This window comes from Equus caballus, chromosome 14, assembly GCF_041296265.1.
Source record: "Equus caballus isolate H_3958 breed thoroughbred chromosome 14, TB-T2T, whole genome shotgun sequence".
Lineage (NCBI taxonomy): Eukaryota > Metazoa > Chordata > Mammalia > Perissodactyla > Equidae > Equus > Equus caballus.
In genome coordinates, this window is record NC_091697.1 from 55916541 (window position 1) to 55938619 (window position 22079).

The following is a 22079-nucleotide window of genomic DNA, read 5'->3' on the forward strand; positions in this document are numbered from 1 at the left end:
TTGATGAGCTACTAAACTCAGCCCTTCATACAAGAAGACTGCATTTGCCTTCCATCCCTAGGGAATAGGATAAGATGCTTCCCTTCCTCCCCGAAACTTCCCTCTGGGTGCTGGGCAGACACTGATCAATGTGATGTGGCTCGAGCCCTTGGGAAGTTTATAAACTACTAGGGGAGATTAGCCCCATTCAGGAATAGTTACAATGTAACCTAGAACATGACAGAACAGATAAGGGCTTTGGTGAGCTGTCCTTAAATGTCTTCTCTGGGAAGAGATACATCTAAAGGCAAATGCCTACCCAAGCATAAATGACCTGAGAACTATCAGGCAAGAGATGTACACATGTTCTCTGACTCTCATGTAATTTACTACATTTACGAAATAGAACTGACACTGTAATTTTATGAAAGTAGAAATCCAGCCCTTTGCATTTCCCCAATTTCCTTGGTTGTTGGGCACTGTGGTGCAAGGGTAGGTGCAGGCCACTGTCATTGGCCAGGATGTCAGGTGACCTTCCTTCAGGAGAGGAACCTGCACCTTGGCACTCCATGGAGCCTGGGAGATGCAGCTTGGTCAGGAAGGGGAGACAAGGGCCTTGGTGGACTTGAGGGGAAACCTTGGCCCCAGGGAAGAGAGCTGACAGACCAGGATCCCCAGAGGCGAGTGAGTGGCTCAGCCAGATTCTGGAATGATCCAGGCAGAGGGCAGGTGGATCCTGGTAACAACTGCACACCTCCATAATGTCTAACCTTTCTGGAATTCCACAGGCTCACCCAGAGTGACTGAATAATGTCAAGGAACTGGGTCAGGCTCTGAGGGGAAAATTCCATGCTGGGTGCCCACAGAGGCTCCCCTGTGGACCTGGGCTTGGCTCTGCGAAGCGAGGTGAGCCAGGCAGGACCGAGCCTGGAATGTGAACCTCCTCTCCCACAGTGCTGGGCCCTGCAGAAGCTGGGGGACACTTCAGACAGACAGCTGTGACCTCCCTGCAGCAGCTGTGGTCGACTCTGCTGTGAGGCCCCGAGATGGCAATGCGCAGACCTGCCAGCTTTTACTCCGAACATTCAGAACACCAAACCACCAGACTGAGTCTTTTCTCAGGAAGCCTCCATGGCTCTCCACTGCCCAGGTCAAGTCCACACCCTTCCCTGGCCTGCCCAAACCCATATGCTCTGGACGAACACTTTCTCTGGGGAGGCTCTGACACTGACACTCTGGGCAGGCTAATGGCCTATCATTCCTCTAAGGGGCCAGCTCTCTCCCCTACCTGGGCCTCTTCTGGGCCCCTTTGCTGGAGTGCTTCCCAGACCTGGCTGCACCTTCTGGCAGTCCTCCCATGGGACCTCGAGCTGAATTGTGGCCCATTGCCTTCTGTGGACTCGGTATCTCTGCCATCACAGCGCTTCTCACATCGTCTTCCAATCACCGTAACTGTCTGTCTGCCCAGTAATGATCCTGGTCAGGGTGGTGAGAGCATGGCTGTGTGCACGGTTCACCTCTGAATCCACTGCACCTGCACTGTGCTTGGGCCAAAGGACCCTCTGTACAGCTTATTGAATGAATCAATGGATGAGTGAATGAATGAATGAACAAACACACTCCCTGATGTGAAAAAGGAACCATCTCTGAGCTGAAAGAGTCCTGGTGGCGGCTGCGGCAGTGGAGGATTCCTGGAGTAGATGGAGGGCTCCAGACCCTCCAAGCGGCAGAACCAAAGAGCAACTGACCCTGATGCCTCAGGAAGCCTGTCCACCTACACATGTTCCTCTCCACTCTCCTTCGAGTCACCCAGTCTCATCCCAAACCCCTTTGCAACAGCCACCTCTGAGGGGCTAAAGGACACGAAGGCACTCCTCCAGCCCCTTATTTCAGATGATAACTCTCCAAGCATGAGCCAGGGCCCATGTGGCCCAAGACGATCCTCACAGCAGACAGAGAATGGATCCCAAACTTCCAGGCCTTTCTTCTCTTCTGACTTGGGATTGCCCCTGAAGTCCACGGACTTTAATTCCTGCTATCATAAAGGCTGCTTGATTGGTAATCATTAAGGGACTTACAAAAGGGCTATGGAAATTGGGCACCATCATCATTTCACTCCTTTCCAATTCTTTATTATCACCAAGTTCTTCTTCCATAGGAAAGTGGGAACAGGTGGGCTCAGGGCTTTGTACGCTGCCTCAGTGAGCTGAGTAAAAAGGTTTGGGAAGGGCATGCCATAGAGCCAGTGCGCAAGCCAGCTGGGACTGGAGCCATCCCTCGGCCCTGGGAAAAGGCGTTCCTCCTGCTACTTCTGGGACTCTGTGAGACCACCCAACTTTCCAGGACTGTGTGAGACTGTTTTTCATGTTACTATTTATGCAAACATATATAAATATACCCACATGTATATGCCTGCACAGGCTATGAATATTTTTGGAACATACCATAAGAAGCTCATAACGGCAATTGTCTTTGAGAGCAAACTGGGGACACAGGAGGGACATTTAAACAGTTTATCCTCTTACACATTTTGAAGATTCCTATGTTCATATATCATTGATTTTTTTCAATGAACTAATAAAAAATCTCAGTCAATGCAGTAGCTAATCAAGCTGAATATTGCTACCTCTACTTAAAACCTGTCTCTAAATATAAACTATGGACCAAATGATATCAAGATTAAGATATTGATTATCTGGCCTCAGTTGCATTCAAGGACTTTGTTTTTTAAAGAGGACAATAATTTTTGGAGAAAATAGTGTCAGTGATATATTTGGCCCCTACAGACTTTTTAGAATTAGGACACATTAATATTTTGGGAAACAGACGAAAATATTCAAATAAAAACAGAGCATTCTATTTGAATCTCTCTTATGTGTCCCTCTGTATTTATTGGTTGAATCACAAATTCTGCTTCTGCTAAAGAAAAAAACTACAAAAGACAACCGAGGTGAGGATTCTGGGAAGATGGCAGAGTAGGAAGCACCAGGAATCTCTCTCCCCACCTACACAACAATTGCACTGGCGGAGTCTGTTTGATGTAACTATTTTGGAATTCTGGAGTTTATTGAAGGCTTGCAACTTCCAGGGGAAAGTTTGGACAGTAAATTGTGATTAATTTCAGTCAATTTCTGCTCTTAGCACAGTAGTAGCTACCCATTCCCCACTCCAAGCCCTATGGCAGGCAGCCATGCACGTGTTCCTGGAGCAGCCTGCACAGAGCTGATGGGAGCCAGGGTAGGCAATAACGACTCTCCTCCAAATACTGGAGATCTGTATTCTGATCACTGATTGCTGCTTCTGATCACAGAGGTGCAAAGAGGAGGGCGGCCAATGTTGTTTCTTCTCCCCACATTGATCCAGGCCCCTCTGCCTCTGGCTGAAGTAACTTACAGGGGATTTAAGGGGCTGATTCCCCCTCCCCACCATTAATTTTTCTCTTTTTCCCCTTTTGGGAGTCAGACATTAAAGACCAGAACGTTCAAAAGCAACTACACTTTTGGGGAAAACTAGAAAGTGACCATGAATGCTCAGAGAAAGGTGTAGCCTTAGAAAAGACCTGAGAAGACCTAAGTTTACCCCTCAGGCTGATCCTTGGCACAGAGACAGCCTACAACAATTAAAAAATAAATAAATAAAAACAATAACAAAAAACACTAAACCCTGGGAAAAGGAGAGAATCTGATTTCCAGAGTCACCACATTATTAGATTCAAATGTCTAGTTTTCAACCAAAAACTACAAAGCATGCAAACAAACAGGGAAGTATGGTCCATTCAAAGAAAAAATAAGTAATAGAAACTGTCCCTGAAAAAGATAGCGAATAGCGAATCTACTTGACAAAGACTTTAAAACCATCTTAAAGATGCTTGAACTAAAGGAAGAGGTGGAGAGAGTCAAGGAAATGATATGTGAACAAAATGGAACTATCAATAAAGAAATATAAAACCCAGAAAGAAATTAAACAAATTCCAGAGCTGAAAAGTACAATAAATGAAATGAAAAAAATTCTCTAGAAGGATTCAAAGGCATGTATGAGCAGGCAGAAGAAAGAATCAACAAACCTGAAGATAGCACAATGGAAATTATTAAGTCTGAGGAACAGAAAGAAAAAGGATTGAAGCAAAGTAAACAGAATCCAAGGGACCTGCAGGAAACTATCAAGTTGACCAACACACATTGTGGGAGTCTCATAAGGAGAAGAAAGGGGCAGAGAGAATATTTGAAGCCATAATGGCTGAAAACTTCCCAAATTTGATGAAAGGCATAAATATAAATATAAAATAAGCTTGACAAAGTCCCAGTAAGATGAATCAAAGAGACCCACACCAAGACACATTATAATAAACTTCTGAAAGACAAAGACAGAGAGAATCTTGAAAGCAGCAAGAGAGAAGCAACTCACTACATATAAAAGATACTCAATAAGATTATCAGCAGATTACTCATCAAAAACTTTAGAGGCCAGAAGGCAATGAGCCAATATATTCAAAGTGCTACACGAAACAACTATCAACCAAGAATCCTATATCCAGCGAAACTATCCTTCAAGAATGAGGGAGAAATCAAGACAGTCCCAGATAAACAAAAGCTGAGGGAGTTCATTACCTCTAGACTTTCCCTGCAAGAAAGGCTCCAGGGAGTCCTGCAGTGTGAAATGAGATGACACTAGACAATAACTTGAAGCTGTATGAAGAATAAAGATCTAAATAAAGGTAGATACATGGGGAGAATGACGTCAGCATCATGGCAGCACAAGACACCCCTCATTTTGTCTCCATCTCAACAACAAAAATTTGGCATCCATCCACGGACAAAAGTTCCTCTATAGGAGTTGTGGGATCCAGCACCACATACTAAGGGACCCAAGTGGATTCTCTCCCACCTGTGCATTGGGTAACAGGCAGACAGACTCAGTATTGGTGGTGGATCCTGCCAATATGGTAATCAGTATTGGCCTGTGAACTGGCTCCAGCCTCTCCTGACCACGGTCCAGAAGCACCTGCAGAATGCTGACCTGGGCACTCACCCACAGATGAGACAGCCTTTATGGAAGTCCAAGCTTCCAGAGGAAAAGTTCCAGCACTCCACTGGAGCAAAAAATACAAGTTTGGATGCACTGGAGTGGGCAGTTCACAAAGATTGGAGGGCTTGGGATGAGGCAGCCATGTGAGAAAAGGCCCAGAGCTCAGCAGTAACATTAATACTAATAAAACTACTCATACTAATACCAGTGCTAATGGCAAATGGCAAACTCTTGCTAAATGTTCTCTATGTGTGATGCACTAAGCCAAGCACTTTTTATACAACAAATTTAACTTAACCTACAGATACCGGTGTCATTCATGGTAGGGATGATTATCCTTGGAGAAATCGAGGCCCAGAGAGTTGAAGCAACTTGCCTGGATTCTCCCAGCTCATAAGTAGCCAGGCCTGGCTTTCAACTCAAGTCTGCTGATTCTAAGAGGCATGCCGAGAAAGCCAGGGTCCCATTCGAGGAAGAGCAAGCATGATGGTTTCTCTGGAGGGTGCTAGGGGGTGTCCTGGGAGGCAAGATAGACAGGGATAAATTCGTCTATAACCTTGGACGCCAGAGGTGGAAATCTAGTCTTCACTCTCAGACAGTTTAGAGGCAGGAAGGGGCTTGGATTAAGAACAAGCCCTTCAGGTGCATGGAGGAGAAAAGAAGAGAAGAGGACAAGGCCAGGGTGGAGGCTGTCTCAGTTGCTGAGACCAGGAGTGATAGTCTGGACTCGCGTAGGGTGGGAGAGTAGAAGGTAGGTGGACTTGTGAGATGTGATGACTGATGTGGTTCTGGCACCTACTATTTGGAGGAGGGGTGAGGGTGAGGCACGAGCCGTGAGTGAGGAAGGACCTCCAGCCTATCTGGATGAGAAGGCAAGCTTTGGTGACACATAGATGTGGGTCCAGGTCCCGGCTCTGTCACGCACCAGCTGTGTGACCTCGGGTGGGTTACCAATCCTCTCTGAAGCTCTGTCAGGTGGGGCGCACACCCACCTCCTCCACCAGTCCAGGGCAAGGATGAGAAGGGACAAGGCCCTCTCGTCATGCTTGATAAATGGTAACCACCAGCACCTTGGTTTCCTGATTCCCTTCTCTACAATCTCACATACCCCAAAATGTCTGACCCACCTTCCAGGGACTGACACTGACCCCGCGTGACTGCTGTGGGGCTTACTTTAAGACCTTCCTTCTGGTAACTCTGGGCGATACAGTCCAGGACACCTTTGTATTTGTTTAAATAAACCCCGTCAGCTTGGAGTCGACTTTTCACAACATCCATAGGAGTCGCTGTCCCCCAAGAAATTGCTCCTGTAAAGAGAGAGACAAACAGGTGTCAGGGGCTGGCTGGGTGGGGTCTGGAGGGGCCCAGCTCCCTGCAGACTTTTGCCATTCAGAGGCTTAATAAGGTGCTGGTGGAAGTGGAAAGAGCTCCGGGTCAGGACCTGTGACGGCTGCTTCTGATCCTCCTTTGCCACCCGCTGTGGGACTTTGCAGATGTCTCCCCCTTCCTGTAGGCCTTGGGTTTGTCATCTGTAAAACGGGGCGGCAGGACCTATCGTCATGGGGTTGCTGTGAGGACAAATAAACTGATGCATGTGAAGCATTTAACACAGGGCCAGGGCCACAGCCAGGGCTTTGTAAGCAGAAGCCTTTATCAGCAGCTTTTATTGGAGATCAGGAACAGGGCCCACCAGCACACTGCAGCACTTTCCGGGCACCAGAAGAGAGAACCCAGAGTGAGGCCTGAGGCTGAAGGCTTGCAGCTCCCAGGAGCAGGATTTGCTCTGAACACGAAAAAGCTAAACAAACACCTGCAGATACGCTGCTCGCCAAGGCAGGGCCAGCCCAGAGAGTGCAAAGAAGAGCAGGGGCAGGTCTTATCTTTTCCAGATATGTGGAATCGAAGCCTTGGGATGATGTGTCGCTGGGTCAGCTTCATTGAATAAGCTCAGAGACCCTGGTTTGGGCCCCTTTGTGACTTTAAAGGACTAGGAAAACAATGTCGGGTTACTGAATAAACACAAAAATTGACACAGTCTTGGATGGGAGAGAAAAACAAACTGATGCCAAAGTCCAAGTCAGCTGGTTTTCGAGGTTTTGCAATTGCTGCCTAGAAGCTCCCCAAAGAGGCCTGAGCTTGCCCCAGGCCCTCTGCCCATCCTGGTCTCCAGCCCCCGTGGCCTCCCGCCCTTGGCCCTCTGGAACCCTCTGGTCCTCTCCTCCCTCCTGCCAGGATAATGGGCCACTCTCCCTGGAGGTGGTCCAGCTGCTGCCCTGGCACCCTCCCCTGTCCCTCAGCCCGTGGGTGAGAATATTACAAAATGAGGCTTGCCTGCCAGGCCGCTCACACCCGCTCTCACCAGAAACGAGAGCAGACAGGGTCCTGTTTGTCCTCTCAGCCAACACATACTCAGTGAGCACTTACTAGAAGCCGGCGGGGGCTACGCCTCAGACATGAGGGGGCGGAAGGAGAACACTGGTGTTTGGTGGCTAAGATGTGGGCTTTGTAATGTGTTTGCTGAGTTTCGAGCATAGCTAATAATGATGAGGAGGAAGATGAGGAAGGACAATTTTCTTCCCTCCAGAGGATCTTTGCCATCAGCATCAAACACGTCATGTTACTAGCCTTCTTAACAAGCAATCCTCCCGTGACTTCCACGTCCCCCTGTGGCTATGGCTGCATTTCCTTCTTCCCCATTACAGCCCAAATCCCCCAGATGTGTGGGGTATACTCGGGTTCTCTAATTTCCCTCATCCCATTCTCTCTTGATCCCCCTTCAATCAAGTTTTCACACCCTTCGCTCCATCAAAATCAGTTCTGTCAAAGTCCCCAGCGACTTACAGACTGCTAATCCAAGCAACAGAATAGCAAGCACAAAGGTTCTTTGGTGGGAGAGAGCCAGGCATCAAGATGCAGCAAAGAGACCAGTGTGGCTGGAGCAGAGCAAATAAGGGGACGGGAGCAGAAAATGAGGGCAGAGGGGTAAGAGGTGCCCGGATCATAGAGGGCCTTTAAAACCATGGCAAGGATGTTGACTTTTATGCTAAATGAAATAGGGATGTGGTACAGGGTTCTGAGTAAGGAGCTTAAGTAACTGGTTCATGGTCACAAAATGCTAAGTGTGGATTTGAACTTGGATCTTTCTGACGGTAGAATCCCTGCTATATGGTCTACACTAGCTGTGTGAACTGAGTTGGTTACTTAATCTCTCTGAACCTGAGTTTTCTCATGGGAAAAATGGAGAGACTGCTTCCTACCTTATGGAACTAATGAAATCTTCACATTAGAAAGGTTTGCAGGGTGCTGATATTCCAAAAAAGTGAACCATGATAACAGATTTCCTTTTCAAAACTTAGTAATGCCTGATGGAGTAAATGCTCAGACTCTATCTCTGACTGAAAGTCGGATGAGCCCATCCCCACAGGTGCAGAGGGAAGGGGAAGGGAGGAAGAGGGGGGCCATCCCCCATTCCTAGCCCTTCCTCTGCCTGGCTGAGTCACACGGTAGGTACTGAACAGAGAACTGTTGGAAGAGTGGCTGGATGAACCTGCTCTTCCTCGGGGCTGAGAAGGGAAAGGTGGGCTCCTCAGCCGTTCCACTGCAGTGGCCGGCACAGGGACAGGATCAGGGCTGCTGCCTTACCTGCCATGCCCCCTGCCAGCCACACGGCACAGGGGCTGGGGGCTGCACAGGCCTCAGGGGTGATCCATTCACTCAGCAACACATAGGGGATGAAGTAGAGGCAATAGCCTGGGACGTCCCTCAGCAGCATGGCACTGGCACCCCGGTACAGCCCCGCCAGGCCCTCAGTTCGCACGATGGTTGTGATGCAATGCACAGGCCCCTGGTAGGCTGGCTGCTCTCCAAGAGCCACCGCCCTGGGCTTCAGACTGAGGTTGCCTGCAAAGACAGCAGGGGGAAGATGACTCAGGGGCAAGAGACTAGCCATTCTCTGGCACTGGAGCCAGCCTGGTCCATTGACAGTTCCCACTCACGCGGTCCATCAGTTTTCACCAAACTTTCTGACCTTCTTGGCAGCTCAAACCATTCTGACGTCCCAACAGGGAGCCCCTGCCAACAGTGCAGCCAGATTGGAGACAATCCCAGCCAGGTGATAAAGTATCAGCTGTCTTAGAATGCCTGGAGGTTTCCGGTCAACCGTCACCATGTCTTTCTAAGCAGATATGACTGTAGAAAGCCTAGGGTCAAGTATGGCAGGCCATACCAAGGTCTTTCTTGATACAAAGGCTAGAAAATCCAACACACTATGTGTGTGTGGGTGTCTACTTGTGCACGGTGTGGTAAAAAAAAAGTATATGAGCTTTAGACCCAGACTGTCCTAGTTCCAAATCCTGGCTCCACCACTTACGAACCTTTCGATCTTGCTGGGCCATCTTCTTCAGCTTTTGTTTCCTTATCTTTAGAAAGAGGCCAACACTGTACTCTACACTTGCGAGTTGCTAAAAGAATAGATCTTAAAAGTTCTCACCACACACACACAACGTGGTAACTGTAGGTGCTGGATGTGTTAATCCATCTATCGCGGTAATCATTTCACAATAGACATGTACATCAAATCATCAAGTTGTACATGTTAAATTTACACAGTGTTATATGTCAATTATATCTCAATAAAGCTGGAAAAATCTTTTATTAAATAAAAAGGAGAACAAGCTGTTGTGAGGATGAATGAAGTAATACTATAAAGTTCTCAGTACGGTGCTAGGGACAATGGAGGTGCAAGAAGTTATCAAGAGATTAGTAGGAAGATGAGGTGACTGGCATGAGTTGGGAGCAGGACACACTGGCTGGAGGGCTGCATATGTTCTCACTGACTCCCTCCAGCCCTGGCCAGGCTGTGCCCTGAAACAGCTGCAGGCAGCACTGGTGCCATCGGTCCCTCAAAGTCCAGGGGCACAAGGCTGCTGTCTCCTAGCCTGACCTCCAAGGTCTCTGCCAGCAGATCGTGGGTTATTATGTCTGTAGCTTCCTCTAGGGTTGTATGCAGCCAGCAAGCGGTGACTCTCTCTCCCCCACATAATCCCTTCCACCTGGCTCCCCCGTCTCCCTCTCTGCTGCTCACCTCCTCTACCACAGACCCATTAGCACAGCTTTGACTCCTGGCCAGAGAGACCTCCCAGTCCTAGCTCAGAAAAAGCACCTCTTACTCTCAACTTTCCCTTCTTGAAGAACAAACATGACGTGACCAGGAAAGAAATAGAATGAAGCTTGCCTGTAACCGCACACCTATTTTTCTGCGTGGGTCTAATTCCCTATTGGCAGTGCCTCAGTTTGGTCTTGCGCATGCTGGCGCAGAAGCAGACCACTTTCATTATACAACTGAACTTCTAAGTCCCCCAAATAGGTCCATCTTTATCTGATGAAAGGTTAGGACAAAATCTTCAGCTTCAGGACTCCACAGTCCAAACTGGAGATTCGGAAGTCAAGAACAACCCGTCCTGTCACTCATCCCAGAAGCCGCTGAGGTCGAGGGGGTGGTTTCTAGCGGCCTGGGAAGTGTGCTTGAGCAAACTAATCTTACATTTTCTTTTTGTGTTGGAGGAAGAGAGTAATCACTGCCATGCACGTTAGGACACGGGGCAGGAGGCCGAGTCCCATTCACTTCTATGTGGATCCCAGAGGAAGCGAGCAGAGGTGGTGGCCACTTTGTGGGGACAGGGTCCTCTGAGCTCAGAGCAACATCAGACACTGTGGTCTTTGATAGTCCACTGAGAGGTCACTGACATCCCTTCCTCTCCCAAATCCACTATGATACTATGGGGATCATCTTGGGGAATTGTGGCCTTAGATAAAATAGATGTAGTTGTCCCAACCTATAAACTCTGCCTGGGCCATGCTCATATCTAGTGATCTGACCCAGGAGTCAAGGTTTTCATGAATCATCGATGGGTATGATATGGCTTTCAAAAGTTACTGATTGAAGGAGAATGTCCTGATAACATTCTGCTGGTTTGGAGGTACAGATGTCAAAAAAATACGTGACCAACCTCCAATTGGCCTTGTCAACAAAAAACCTGTACTTTTCCCCTTTTCTTTCCAGAGTGAGCAATAAGGAAATTCTCTCACATTCTCTCAGGTTTGTAACATAAGCAATCTAGCTTTTATTGCTTGAGACTGAGCCATTTATGACCACTAAAGTAATATAATTGTCATGGTAACTGCTATCATCTGGAATACACATGTATCTGAACTGATGGCTAGTACCTTCTTGACACAAGCTGATACTGTGAAAAACAATATCCAGCCTCCTCATCCCCAATGTTTAAAAACAAACCTTTATTTGGAAATAATTTCAAACTTGCCAAAAAGGTGCAAAAAAGAAAAACTGTACAAAGAACATCCTTATCTACACTTCACCCAGATTCACCTATTGTTAACATTTTACCTTGTTTGTTTTATGGTTTGTGCGCTCTCTCTCTCCCTCCCCCACCTCCCTTCTGGCTCAAACACGTGCGTGCAATTAAACTGATCAGATGCCATTGTCCCAGTGCATAAACTCCGCCTGGGCCATGTTCATCTCCAAGTAACATTGACCTGACCTGGAGTCCAGGTTTGCATGAATCAGCTATGGGCATGGTGCGGCTCTCAGGAGTCACTAACGGGAGAACAGCATCTGATATAATCCTCCTTGTACGCAGGTGCCAGTGTTGGAAGAATGCTTGCCAAACCTTGAACCGGCCTTGTCAACAAGACCCAAACCAGACCCAAACCTGTACTTTTTCTCTTTTTTTTCCCCAAGGTAAGCAATAAGGAAATTCTTTTGCACACACATACATTTTTTTTTCACACAGACATATATAAATTTATTTTCTGAACCATTTCAGGGTGAGTTACATACAAAATGGCCCCTTACCCCTAAATACTTCAAGATGTGTTTCCGAAGAACAGGGATATTGTCTTACATTCCACAGCACAGTTATCAGTTTCATCATCTACGCGGACAATACTTTTATTTAATGTACTGTCTGTGCTCAAATTGTCGTTTGACCCATAATGCCCTGTAGAGCATCCCCCGTCCCCAGTACAGGATCCAGTGGAATGCAGGATTGCATTTAGTTGTCCCGTCCCCTTTGCTTCCTTTACTCTGGAGCATTTCCACAGCCTCTCTTTGTTTTTTATGACACTGACATTTTTTTAAGAGTACACTGCCCCCTTCTTGTTAAGAGAACTTTTCTCACTTGGGGTTTGTTGATTTTCCTTGTTATTACATAGACATGATGCATTCTTGGCTGGACCGCCCCCTCATTCTCACCTCTTTTCCCATGAAGACCAATCACCGTTCAGAGCCTCTGGTCTTCTCCTTCTCTGGCTTCCTATACCTGTTTTTATTAGTTTGTTTTTTAATTGAGGCATAATTCACATTCAATAAAAGGTGTGGCTCGTAAGCACACAGTTGATGAGTTTTGACAATTCCATGCACCTGTGTCACTACACCCTCCTGAGAAAATGACATCTTATACTTGAAACAAACTGTTTTGGTCACAGCCCGATTACGCATAGCAGAGATTCCAAGCCTACCTACCCCCTCCTGCTTTTCATGGTAAAAGAACTCTGTGACATCAAGGATGTTCCTGACGTAATGAGGAGCAAATCCTTCATTAGGTGATAGCTGGTACGGGTCTATCTGCATTAGCAATAGTGGTAAGGACAATTCACACGGGACCACAAAGCAAATAGTAGGAATTCCTATCAGTTGCTCAGACCACGAGATGCTCTGTGGGGACATTGTGGCCCTGGGAGGTGTGGCCTGGGAGCCTCAGTGGCTAGACTTAGAAAAGCACTGAATCCGAGCTCTTGGTAATCTAGCAGTGGACCAATTTTAGTTTGTGGAAAACAAATTTCGGCGACCCTTCAAAACTGACTTGGGAGGTTGCTGGCAAGCAGCTCTAGGAAATATGCACAAGCGAAGTGTGCAGATGGCGTGCGCTTTGTGCAAGGCACCTGGGAGGGAAGCCAGGCCCTGGGTCGGCACTCTGCTCACACTGAACCACCAGCTCTCAGCCTGTTGTTCCTGAACCTTCCAGACTTGGGCTTGGGGGAGCACACATGCGTGTGAAGGGACTCACATTAGGTATATTTTCTTCTAGGGTGAAATGTATTTAGTTTCTCCAATTAAAATTTTTTGTTCTAAAACAAGGACAAAATGACGATCAAACTTTGACCATTTCTTATCACGAGTGCTTTGCCATTGAGGCATTTTCTGCTGGGCTCTCTAATCCAGAGCCGATTACCTTTCACTAGGCTAGGGATGAATTATCTACCGCAAACTCGGGATGCCTGTGGTTTCCTTTGTTTTTCCAAATTCAGTTAGGATCAACTCAACGCCCCACACCAAGAGAAGCAGGATGTTCAGAGTCAATGACGTTGAAGCCCAGCCAGCTCCTGATCTTCCCTTAGCAGTGGAGGAGGGCTACACAGTTCTTTTTAGACCCCCTTCTCCCGACCCCCCGCCTCGTCCAACTCAGTCCACTCCTTAGACCACATGCTCTGACTATCTGGCTCCACTGCCCTGCACTGGCGGCCAGTGCCTTGCTTGCCTCCTTCCTGGGCCAGGAGGTCCCTTTGAAGGCGGGTGCCTCTGCAGGAGATCCCACAGGGGGCAGGGACTTCCAGGTTTGGCCAGTCCTAACAGGTACCCATGCAGCACCTCTAGGGGGGGTGGTCCTCCCACCTCAGAGGGGCTGAGCTGGCCCAGACACAGGCTGGGGTCCCCACAGATCTGCCACTATTGCCTGTCTTCTCAGAACCAAGGGCCCTAGCCACAGCAAGCCACTGTGCGCTTTTCAGATACAAACACGATGAAGTTTCATTTCTTTCTCTTTCTCAGAAAATGTCCTTCAATGACTTCAACGGGCCGTGACTGTGGAAACAGGAAAGCCAGCTGAACCACAGCACTGGTCACTGATCCAGGAGGTAAGGAGGGCCCAGCCCTGAGGCACACAAAGGCCAGGCCCCTCTCTGAAGGCAAAGCACTGCCAGGCCTCCCCTGTGTGTGCTGTACGTCAGAGGTGAGTGGGAACACCACATCATTTCTCAACGGCTCACTTTCCGCAAAAATGCCTTGACAAATCAGCCATCCACTAACAAGGCCCTGCTGGTGCCCAATCCAAGATGCGCAGTTTATCCAGTGTTTTGTGCTCAGATATGGCAGGGCCAGTGGGCTCTCAAAGGGAAGCCGGGAGCATGGAGTTATCTGAAGGATCCACAAACCCATAAGCATTATAGATCAACAGAACTCCTAAAATATCTCACACATACTAGTCTGACCATTTTCCTCATATGAATAGATGCAATTGTGGGGGATCACAATAAAAATTTATTCAAATATACTAATAATCTATAGTGTCACTTCTTGTCACATGTGGGGGTTTTTTTTTTGAGGAAGACCAGCTCTGAGCTACCTACTGCCAATCCTCCTCTTTTTGCTGAGGAAGACTGGCCCTGAGCTAACATCCATGCCCATCTTCCTCTACTTTACACATGGGATGCCTACCACAGCATGGCGTGCCAAGCGGTGCCATGTCCACACCCGGGATCTGAACCAGAGAACCCTGGGCTGCACAGAAGTGGAACGTGCGCACTTAACCGCTGGGCCACCAGGCCGGCCCCATATGTGTTTTTTTACTCCAGGACACTCGAAGCACAGTTGCTTTTCTGTGGGTTGGACCCTGTTTTACATATTAAAAGGTGCTCTTAGAAAAGGCCAGGAGCCCCCAGCCCATGCCAGAGGCTGTCCCCCATTATGGTGGCTGCTGTTGGTTTGTCCTGACTGATCCAGTGAGTTTCCTGATGACAGGAGTCACACACTGTGTCCTGTCCCAGAGCACCGTGCCCTTTGCCTGACACTGTGCCCCATATGTGCCTCAACATCCCTTCAGTGAACACTTGAGCCTCTGATCGGACTGGTCTCTGCACAGGGGCCTCTCAGAGGCTCACCTCCCATGCTCTGCATTCATCCGAGCCTGGCCCTGTCTGGTCCTTGTGCCAGAGGCTGTAGATACCAAAAGAAACTCCCAAATCGTGGTCCCAGGTACCATGCTGGTCTAAGATGCTCTAGAAGTATCCAATGTATGTCCTCCAGCAGACGGGCTGGGTATAATCTCTGTGGTTGGGGTTTGAGCAGGCTAGTGGACCCCTCAGTTCTCTTTACCAGAATATTATCATCTGGGAAACTCCTGCCCAGCTCCTGCTTCCAAAGAGGCTGGCAGTTTCCTCGTGACTTGAAGTGTCCAGAGAGGCAGCTGGTTTAGTGGAAAGAGCCCTGGATTATGAGTGGCTGGGGTTTGCTTTGCTGCTCACTTGCTGTTTACTGCATACAGCCTGGCACAAAGCAATCATCCACCCTGGGCCTCAGTTTCCTCATCATCTACAAAAGAGAAGACTAAGTGGCCCCACCACCTCATTTGGCTTTTGCAAAAATTAACTGAGAATGTCGACAAGTATACTTTATGAAAATGAGTTTTGTGCAAATGTACTTTTCTTGAGGCAAATAGTTATCATTCCTATTTTTATTACCCTGTCCTAATGTGACTCTGGATTCCGGAAGTACTGGACCTGCCAACCTCAGGCAGCTGTGGCCTGCTGCCAAGCCTACTGTGGGAGACTGAGGATGCCCACACCAGGCCAAGAACTCCCAATACTAATGTCAGCTCCAGAAATCAGGACAATACTTACCCTTGTCAATTGATTGAAAGAACAAACGGAAGTGTCTCCAATGTACATAACTTGAACAATGGCATATTATGTTGCATGCACCTTCATTAATCTCTGCTAGGTATACGGGATCAAAGTTTGAAAAACATTCAGTCAAATTGTCCAGCATGCAAGGACTCCTCTTGAACTGCATGGCTATATGCCTGGCCTCTTCACAAACCTCCTCCCTCTACTTCTGGGCTGCCACTGCTCCAGCCCTCACTTCCTATTGACAGCCCATAGCCTACTTAAGAAGAAGGCCCAGGACTGTATGCCTCTAGGTTTTTGTGCCGCTTGTCATGTTCCAAGGGTTCCTGCCTTCCCACATAGGCTTCCTTCTTTAGGAGTTGAATGGAGCAACATGTGCCCTTTGAGGGAGCTTAGCATCAATAATTCCAGATCTAGACTGGGAAAGTCTTGGAAAATCCACCGTGTCAGAAGGCTGCTCCTCCCCAAGGCCAACCAGCCTAGAGAAGAGTGTATTTCTTGGCAGCCACACATCTTTATGGTCACAATAAAACCGTATTGCCAAAGAGACAAACTGATGTAGCCAGGGCTTCTGAGACACAACTAGTGAGCTTCCCAGCCAGGCATTTCTGAAGATTCAGGGAAATCAGAGAAATTGTTTCGCCCCATCTTGTCATCATGCAGATCCTTGGGCTCAAATGGGCCTGTGTTCTGGTGCATGATGATCTTACTTGCAAGAAACCCCCTCAGCTGACCCTCTCTGCTCTTACCACCCAGCCCACCTTCTCTCCTCTTGGCATGTCCAGAAACTAGGACCTTCTTATCCTCAAACCCTGGCCACACTCTGCCCCTTTACTCTATTCAGATCATCTTGAATATGGTAAAGACAAGTCTTCTGATGCAAGCTCCCTCAACTTCCTCCTCTCACCCTCAAAATTCTCTCTGAATTGTCTCTTTCTGTCTCCTCTCCCAACTTGGAAAAGAAAGCCTTTTTCCTTCTCCACCCATTGGTCTCCATCCCCAATGTCACCCCAACTTCAGAAATTCTCCCCTCTTTACTCTCCTTCCCCCTCCTTTGGTGACGTGAGTTTCTCAGGACCCTGTTTCCAGGGGTTGTGGAGTTGGACGGCCTCGGGCAATGCCCTGCCTCATTGTGGAACAGCTGAGTGAGCACAGACAAGTCACATAACCTGAGCCTCAGTTTCCCCTCCTATAAAGAAAGAGAATGACAGTGCCTGGTTCACAGAGTCGATGTGGTGATTTAATCATGGAATGCGTGTTAGCACAGCTCAATGGTACGGGCTCAGTAATAATTAACTACAGTTATTAGCATCATTACAGCTCCTTCCCAAACTCCTTGACTGTGTTTTCCCATTAACGTCCACCTTCTTCTGTTTTGCAGCTCTCCTTGGCACTGGCCTCTGATGTCATGACTTCAGCTGTCACGTCTATGTCTGCCACAACCCTGTCTATACCTCCAGCCCTGACATTCCAGCTACAGTCCCACAGGCACCTCACACAACACGAGCCAAGCCAAACTCACCATGTTCTTACTCAAGCCTGCCCCTCCAGCCAGACAGCAGCAATGACAACAAGCATTTGTTGATCACCTAGTCCACACCAAGCACTGTCTCACACACATCACTTGCTGCTTAATTCCCCTTGTGGGATGTCCCACCAACCTCAGAGCCACAGGACTTTGTATTCCTGGGTCATTTTCAAGACACTTTCCTCTCTCCCCCTTGGCCCGTTGGGTCTACATCATTGATGCCCCTTCAGTCTGCCCCTCTCCTCCATTCCCAAGCCCACGGCCCTGGGTCAGGTGTGCTTGGCCTCTCACCTGATCGATGGCAGCAACCTCCAAGTCAACCTGCCCGCCTCTACTATTCCCACCCCCTTCCATCCCTTCTGAAGGCCAGCGCCATCTTCCTGCCACACAACTCTGCCTGGCTCGTTCTGGTGTCCAAGATGCATCATTGCTCACCGAATAGCATCTAAGCCCATCCTTGGCCAGGAAATCCAAGCTCTTCCCCCTCAGCCTGCATCTTCCCCTCCCCGCATTGTACATCAGCACTAACCAAACGGCTTCCTAGTCCTGCCACGTGCCTGGCTTTCTGGCCACGGACTCTTTCCCTATATTGTTCCTCAGTCTGAAACACCTCTCCATACCCTTGTCCCCATCTCCAGATCCTAGCCAATATTCAAAGAGCCAGTCAATGGCCACTTCCTCTCTGGAGACTTCCTGACGTGCAGAGCCAGACTCCGAGGTTCCAGGGCTTTCCAAGAGCCCTTCTCATTCTGGTACACATCTGATTCCCCCCCAGTGCTCCCTGTGTGCTCCCTGAGGGCAGGGGCTGTGGGGCTGATACTTCTGATTTACCTACGCTGCTTGGTTCAGAGCAGGGGTTTTGGGAAATGCTTGTGAGCGAATCACTCAGAGTGAATTCAAACAGGTGTAACACTCAGCCCTCTGCCTCCAGCCGGGCCTGGACGGTCAGCACAGAGTTAATGCCGAGTCCTCCTCTGAGCCCCTAAACTCTGCCCTCCTGTGGTGCTGAGGCTTTGTGATCTGCACGTTAATTAGGCTCTTAATGAAAACACAGACTTGAAAGCTTCCAGACAGGGGAGGAGCAAGTTTCATTGGCCATCGGTCTCCAGAATGTGACCTGGCGCAGACAGCAGAGGGACCCACTGGCGTCCGAGACCACAGCCCCGACTTCCAGCTCGGGCCCAACGGGGCACCCAGTGAGGCTCATGTAAACGGTAATAATGACTTAAAAAGGGAGAGTTTCTTCACAGGTGCCTTACTGTCAAGGCCACATCTGACCGAACTCAGGCCAGTTCCTCCTTGTTTGCCAAATGGCAGAGGCCCCAGGAGGAAACCTCTAAGTTGGACAGTTTCCATGCGAGATAACTGCCGTTTAGTACAGGAAGATGGTGCCAAAAGGAAATTCCCTGTAAACTTCAGCAACTGCCGATGTAATCTGGTAAAACCCTTCTGTATAACAATTTGACAGTATGTACCAAGAATCTTAAAAATGACCATAGCCTTTGACCCCCTCATGAATCAAAGAGCCCACACATTCAGGGAAATAACTCTAAATGAAGGCAACTCTTTATGGACACATTTGCTGATCACATCACTATTTTCAAAAGAGGAAAAACTGTAAACAACCTAAATGTTTATCAGTAGGCAGACTGTTAAACAATAAATTTACTAATATCACAGCTAATGTTTACTTCACGTTTTCAATGTGCCAGACAGTGTGCTAAGATCTTCTTGTGTAATACCTCATCCCATTCCACCCCAGTTATGAAGTAGCTACTAGAGTTACGCCTGCTTTGAAGATGGGTAAACTGAGGCTTGGCCGCGTTAGGTGAGTTGTCCAAAGTTTCTTGATGCTGGTGGAGGTCAGATTAGGAGCAGGTAGTCTAACTCCAGAAACTGAATTCTAGACCACAGTATATCATCACTCTCAACGTGTGTGTGTGTGTGTGGGTGTGTGTGTGTGTATTTGACGGAATATTGCACATCTTTTAAAAACATTATCTATGTAAAATAATTTTATATGCTATTTTAATAACCTGGAAAATGTTTCTGCTATAATGTTGAGTTAAAAAAGGATATGAAACTGTCTATATAACATGAGTACCACCTCTTAAAATATTTAAGCTATGTATATATATGTATGTAGGTACATATATGTATATATATGCATATGTATATAGAAAGGAAAAGGAAACATGTGAATGTGTTAACAGTGATTATATTTGGGTGAACGGGCGTGTTCTCCCTCTACATTCAATGTTCTGTATTTTGTACACATTCAACCACGGGTCACCACTAACTGACAATCAGGATGAACTTGCTGGCTCTTCATTTGCAAGTCCCTCAACAAGAGGAGCTGACCTCTCACCTCACCGTGGTCTCCAGTCCACCTGTCAATGTCCCAGAACAGAGAAGCCAGAGGCCTCTGGGACCTGGCTTCAGCATAGGAGCACAGTCTTTCATGGCCTCTCGTCACCACCCAGGAACAGGACTGGCAATTCCAGGGTAATGGCACCAGCCCTGAGAAATCCCACAAGCCACGCCCGAGGCTCCCTGAAAATGCCGTGTCAGCACAGGCACCACACACAGTGGGCCTGACCCAGAGCAGGGACCACAGCTTGCAGCCAGTCCCCACCCCACGCTGTCCATCCACACAATACTTAGGGCTGCCCAGTGTTTTGTTTGTTTGTGTTTGATTTTGTTTTCAATCAAATTATCTGAAAATTTCTAATTAAAAGACCCCACAGAAAAAAATCTAGCTTTCTGCCTTCTCTTAAAAATCAGAAGATCCAGGCCACACGACAAAAGTCAGCTGGAGGAGTCGTAGCCACCCTCTTCGACAGGATGTGGGCCTACCTTGCAGCAGTCCCCACCACTCGCTACTGTCTCCCAGATGCTGGAGTTGACACATGTGCTTGAACGGCTGCTTTTCTAATAGCAGAGTGATATGGAAAGTGAAATACGTTCTAAGTCCATGTTTCATTCAAAGAGGAAAAGTGAAATGCAAATCAGGAAGGCTGTCGGTGTCAAGAAAAATGGAAGAGGGTACATTTCCAGGCACCTCTGCTCATTTACGTTACCTCCCTGATCCCAGCGGTCTCTGAGTTTTCTACCTCTGGCCTAAAGGGTTCTTGAGGAGCAAATCAAAGAAAACCATAGCCCCCATCACTTTTTGCAGAGATTCCTGGTAGAAAGGAGCACCTGCTGCCCCTTTGCCTGCCTCCTCTGTTCCTGCCCCACTAGCTGATCCTCCACCTGCAGTCACCAAAGACCTTCCCCTAAGCGGCTGGGGTGGGAGGTAAGGAAGAGTGGATGCTGCAGAGAGGAGCTGCCCAAGGCCACAGAATTCAGACCCATCCCGTGGAACCCACGAGCTGCGCCCATTACTTGAACAATGTCATTTTGGAGATGTGCTCCCAGCCCACATGCCCCCTAAAGTTTGAAGCTGGTTTGGTGCATGATGATTTTGTGCAGAGGCCCAGGGGTTACCAAAGTTCCCATAGCCTCGGCTTCTACAAAATTCTAGGGCAGAAGCAGAAACAGCATCAGTGGGTACTGAGCCGGACTGCCTGGGTCTGGATCTCAGCTCCACCTCCCACTGGTGGAGTGACCTCAGGCAGGTTATGGAACCTCTCTGTGCCTTAGCCTCCTCCTTTGTAAATTTCTGGGAGTCAGGTTGTTGTTAAGATTAAATGCACACAAAGCTCCTAGCACAGTGCCTGGCATATAAGTGCTCTGTAAATACTGGTTACTCAGCCCTCAGTGCTGTGATCTGATTGATCCCAGATGAGAGGCTTGAGGGGACCTGAGGTGACCCTGCAATCCTGGCCTCTACCCTCCCTCCACCCACTCAGGTAAACCATCTTTGCCTTTGCACCGCTAGCTAAGCCCTTGGGACCAGGCACAACCAACTTAGAGCTCTGCAGGGCGGAGAAGTGCTTGCCTGCAGGAACCTCCCCCAGCTTATTAAGGGGCTTCCTAATAAGCCCCCTAATAGGCCAGTTTCTGGGCACACTTGGAAGGTCAGAACAAACACACATTCATTTTCTGTTGCTGCCTTGGGGGATTTGCTGAAGAGAACCAGTTTCCTTCTGGCAGCACACATGAACGGACACCTGAGGCCGAGGGCAGGATCCCATACTGGATGGGATCAACGAATCACATCCCTCCCGAGATGCTCTCAGTGCCTCCCGTGGTGGGGGCGCAGAACAGCGTGCTGGTCCCCATGTTCTCACTGCTCAGAGGCCTAATCCAGGAGACAAGGCCCTAGAAGGGTCTAGACTTCCCAGAGGGGCAGTACTGGAGAGGCTGGGCCTGGGTGGCCCATGTCCCAGGCTCCCGTGGCCCCAGAGAGCAGGCATGGGCAACCCTCAGTGCTGCCCTGACGATGCACAGTCCTGACCACCAGGCTCTCCTTCCACCCCTCCTACCACCTGCTCCAAAGGCCTTCCTGAGCCCCAGCCTGGCTGAGAACCCATCCCACTCCCTCCTACCCACCATGTCTGACGTGGCCCATTCTCGTCTGCCTGTCTGTGGACGGAGCACCACAAGAGGGACAGGACAGAGTATTTTGTACACCGCTGTGTCCCCAGCACCTAGCCTGTGCCTGGCACACAGCAGGGGCATAACTATTGTGTATTGGGTAAATGAACAGGGCTAACAGTCATGTCAACCTCACACTGTCATGGTGGATATGACATGAGATGATGCACGGACAGTACTTAACACAGTGTCAGGTACATGACTTGCACTTACCAACTTTGGCAGCCGCTGATGGTGGCTGCTCAGCTCCCTAAAATTGGCTGGTTGATGCCCACCCAGCTTTGGGGCCCTTTTTGGGTCTGGT

General features: G+C 48.5%; 1 protein-coding gene across 2 annotated transcripts in view; it reads right to left on the bottom strand.

Moving 5' to 3' along the window:
• SLC25A48 (solute carrier family 25 member 48) overlaps positions 1-22079 on the bottom strand; it is a 39544-nt gene that overhangs the window by 4543 nt on the left and 12922 nt on the right. For both annotated transcript variants that reach the window (XM_001502697.5, XM_070233115.1), the window contains 2 exons: positions 8647-8904; positions 6178-6311 (listed from right to left, as the gene is read on the bottom strand). In XM_001502697.5, the coding sequence (XP_001502747.2) occupies positions 6178-6311; positions 8647-8904 (392 nt within the window). The remainder of the gene's footprint in view (positions 1-6177; positions 6312-8646; positions 8905-22079) is intronic.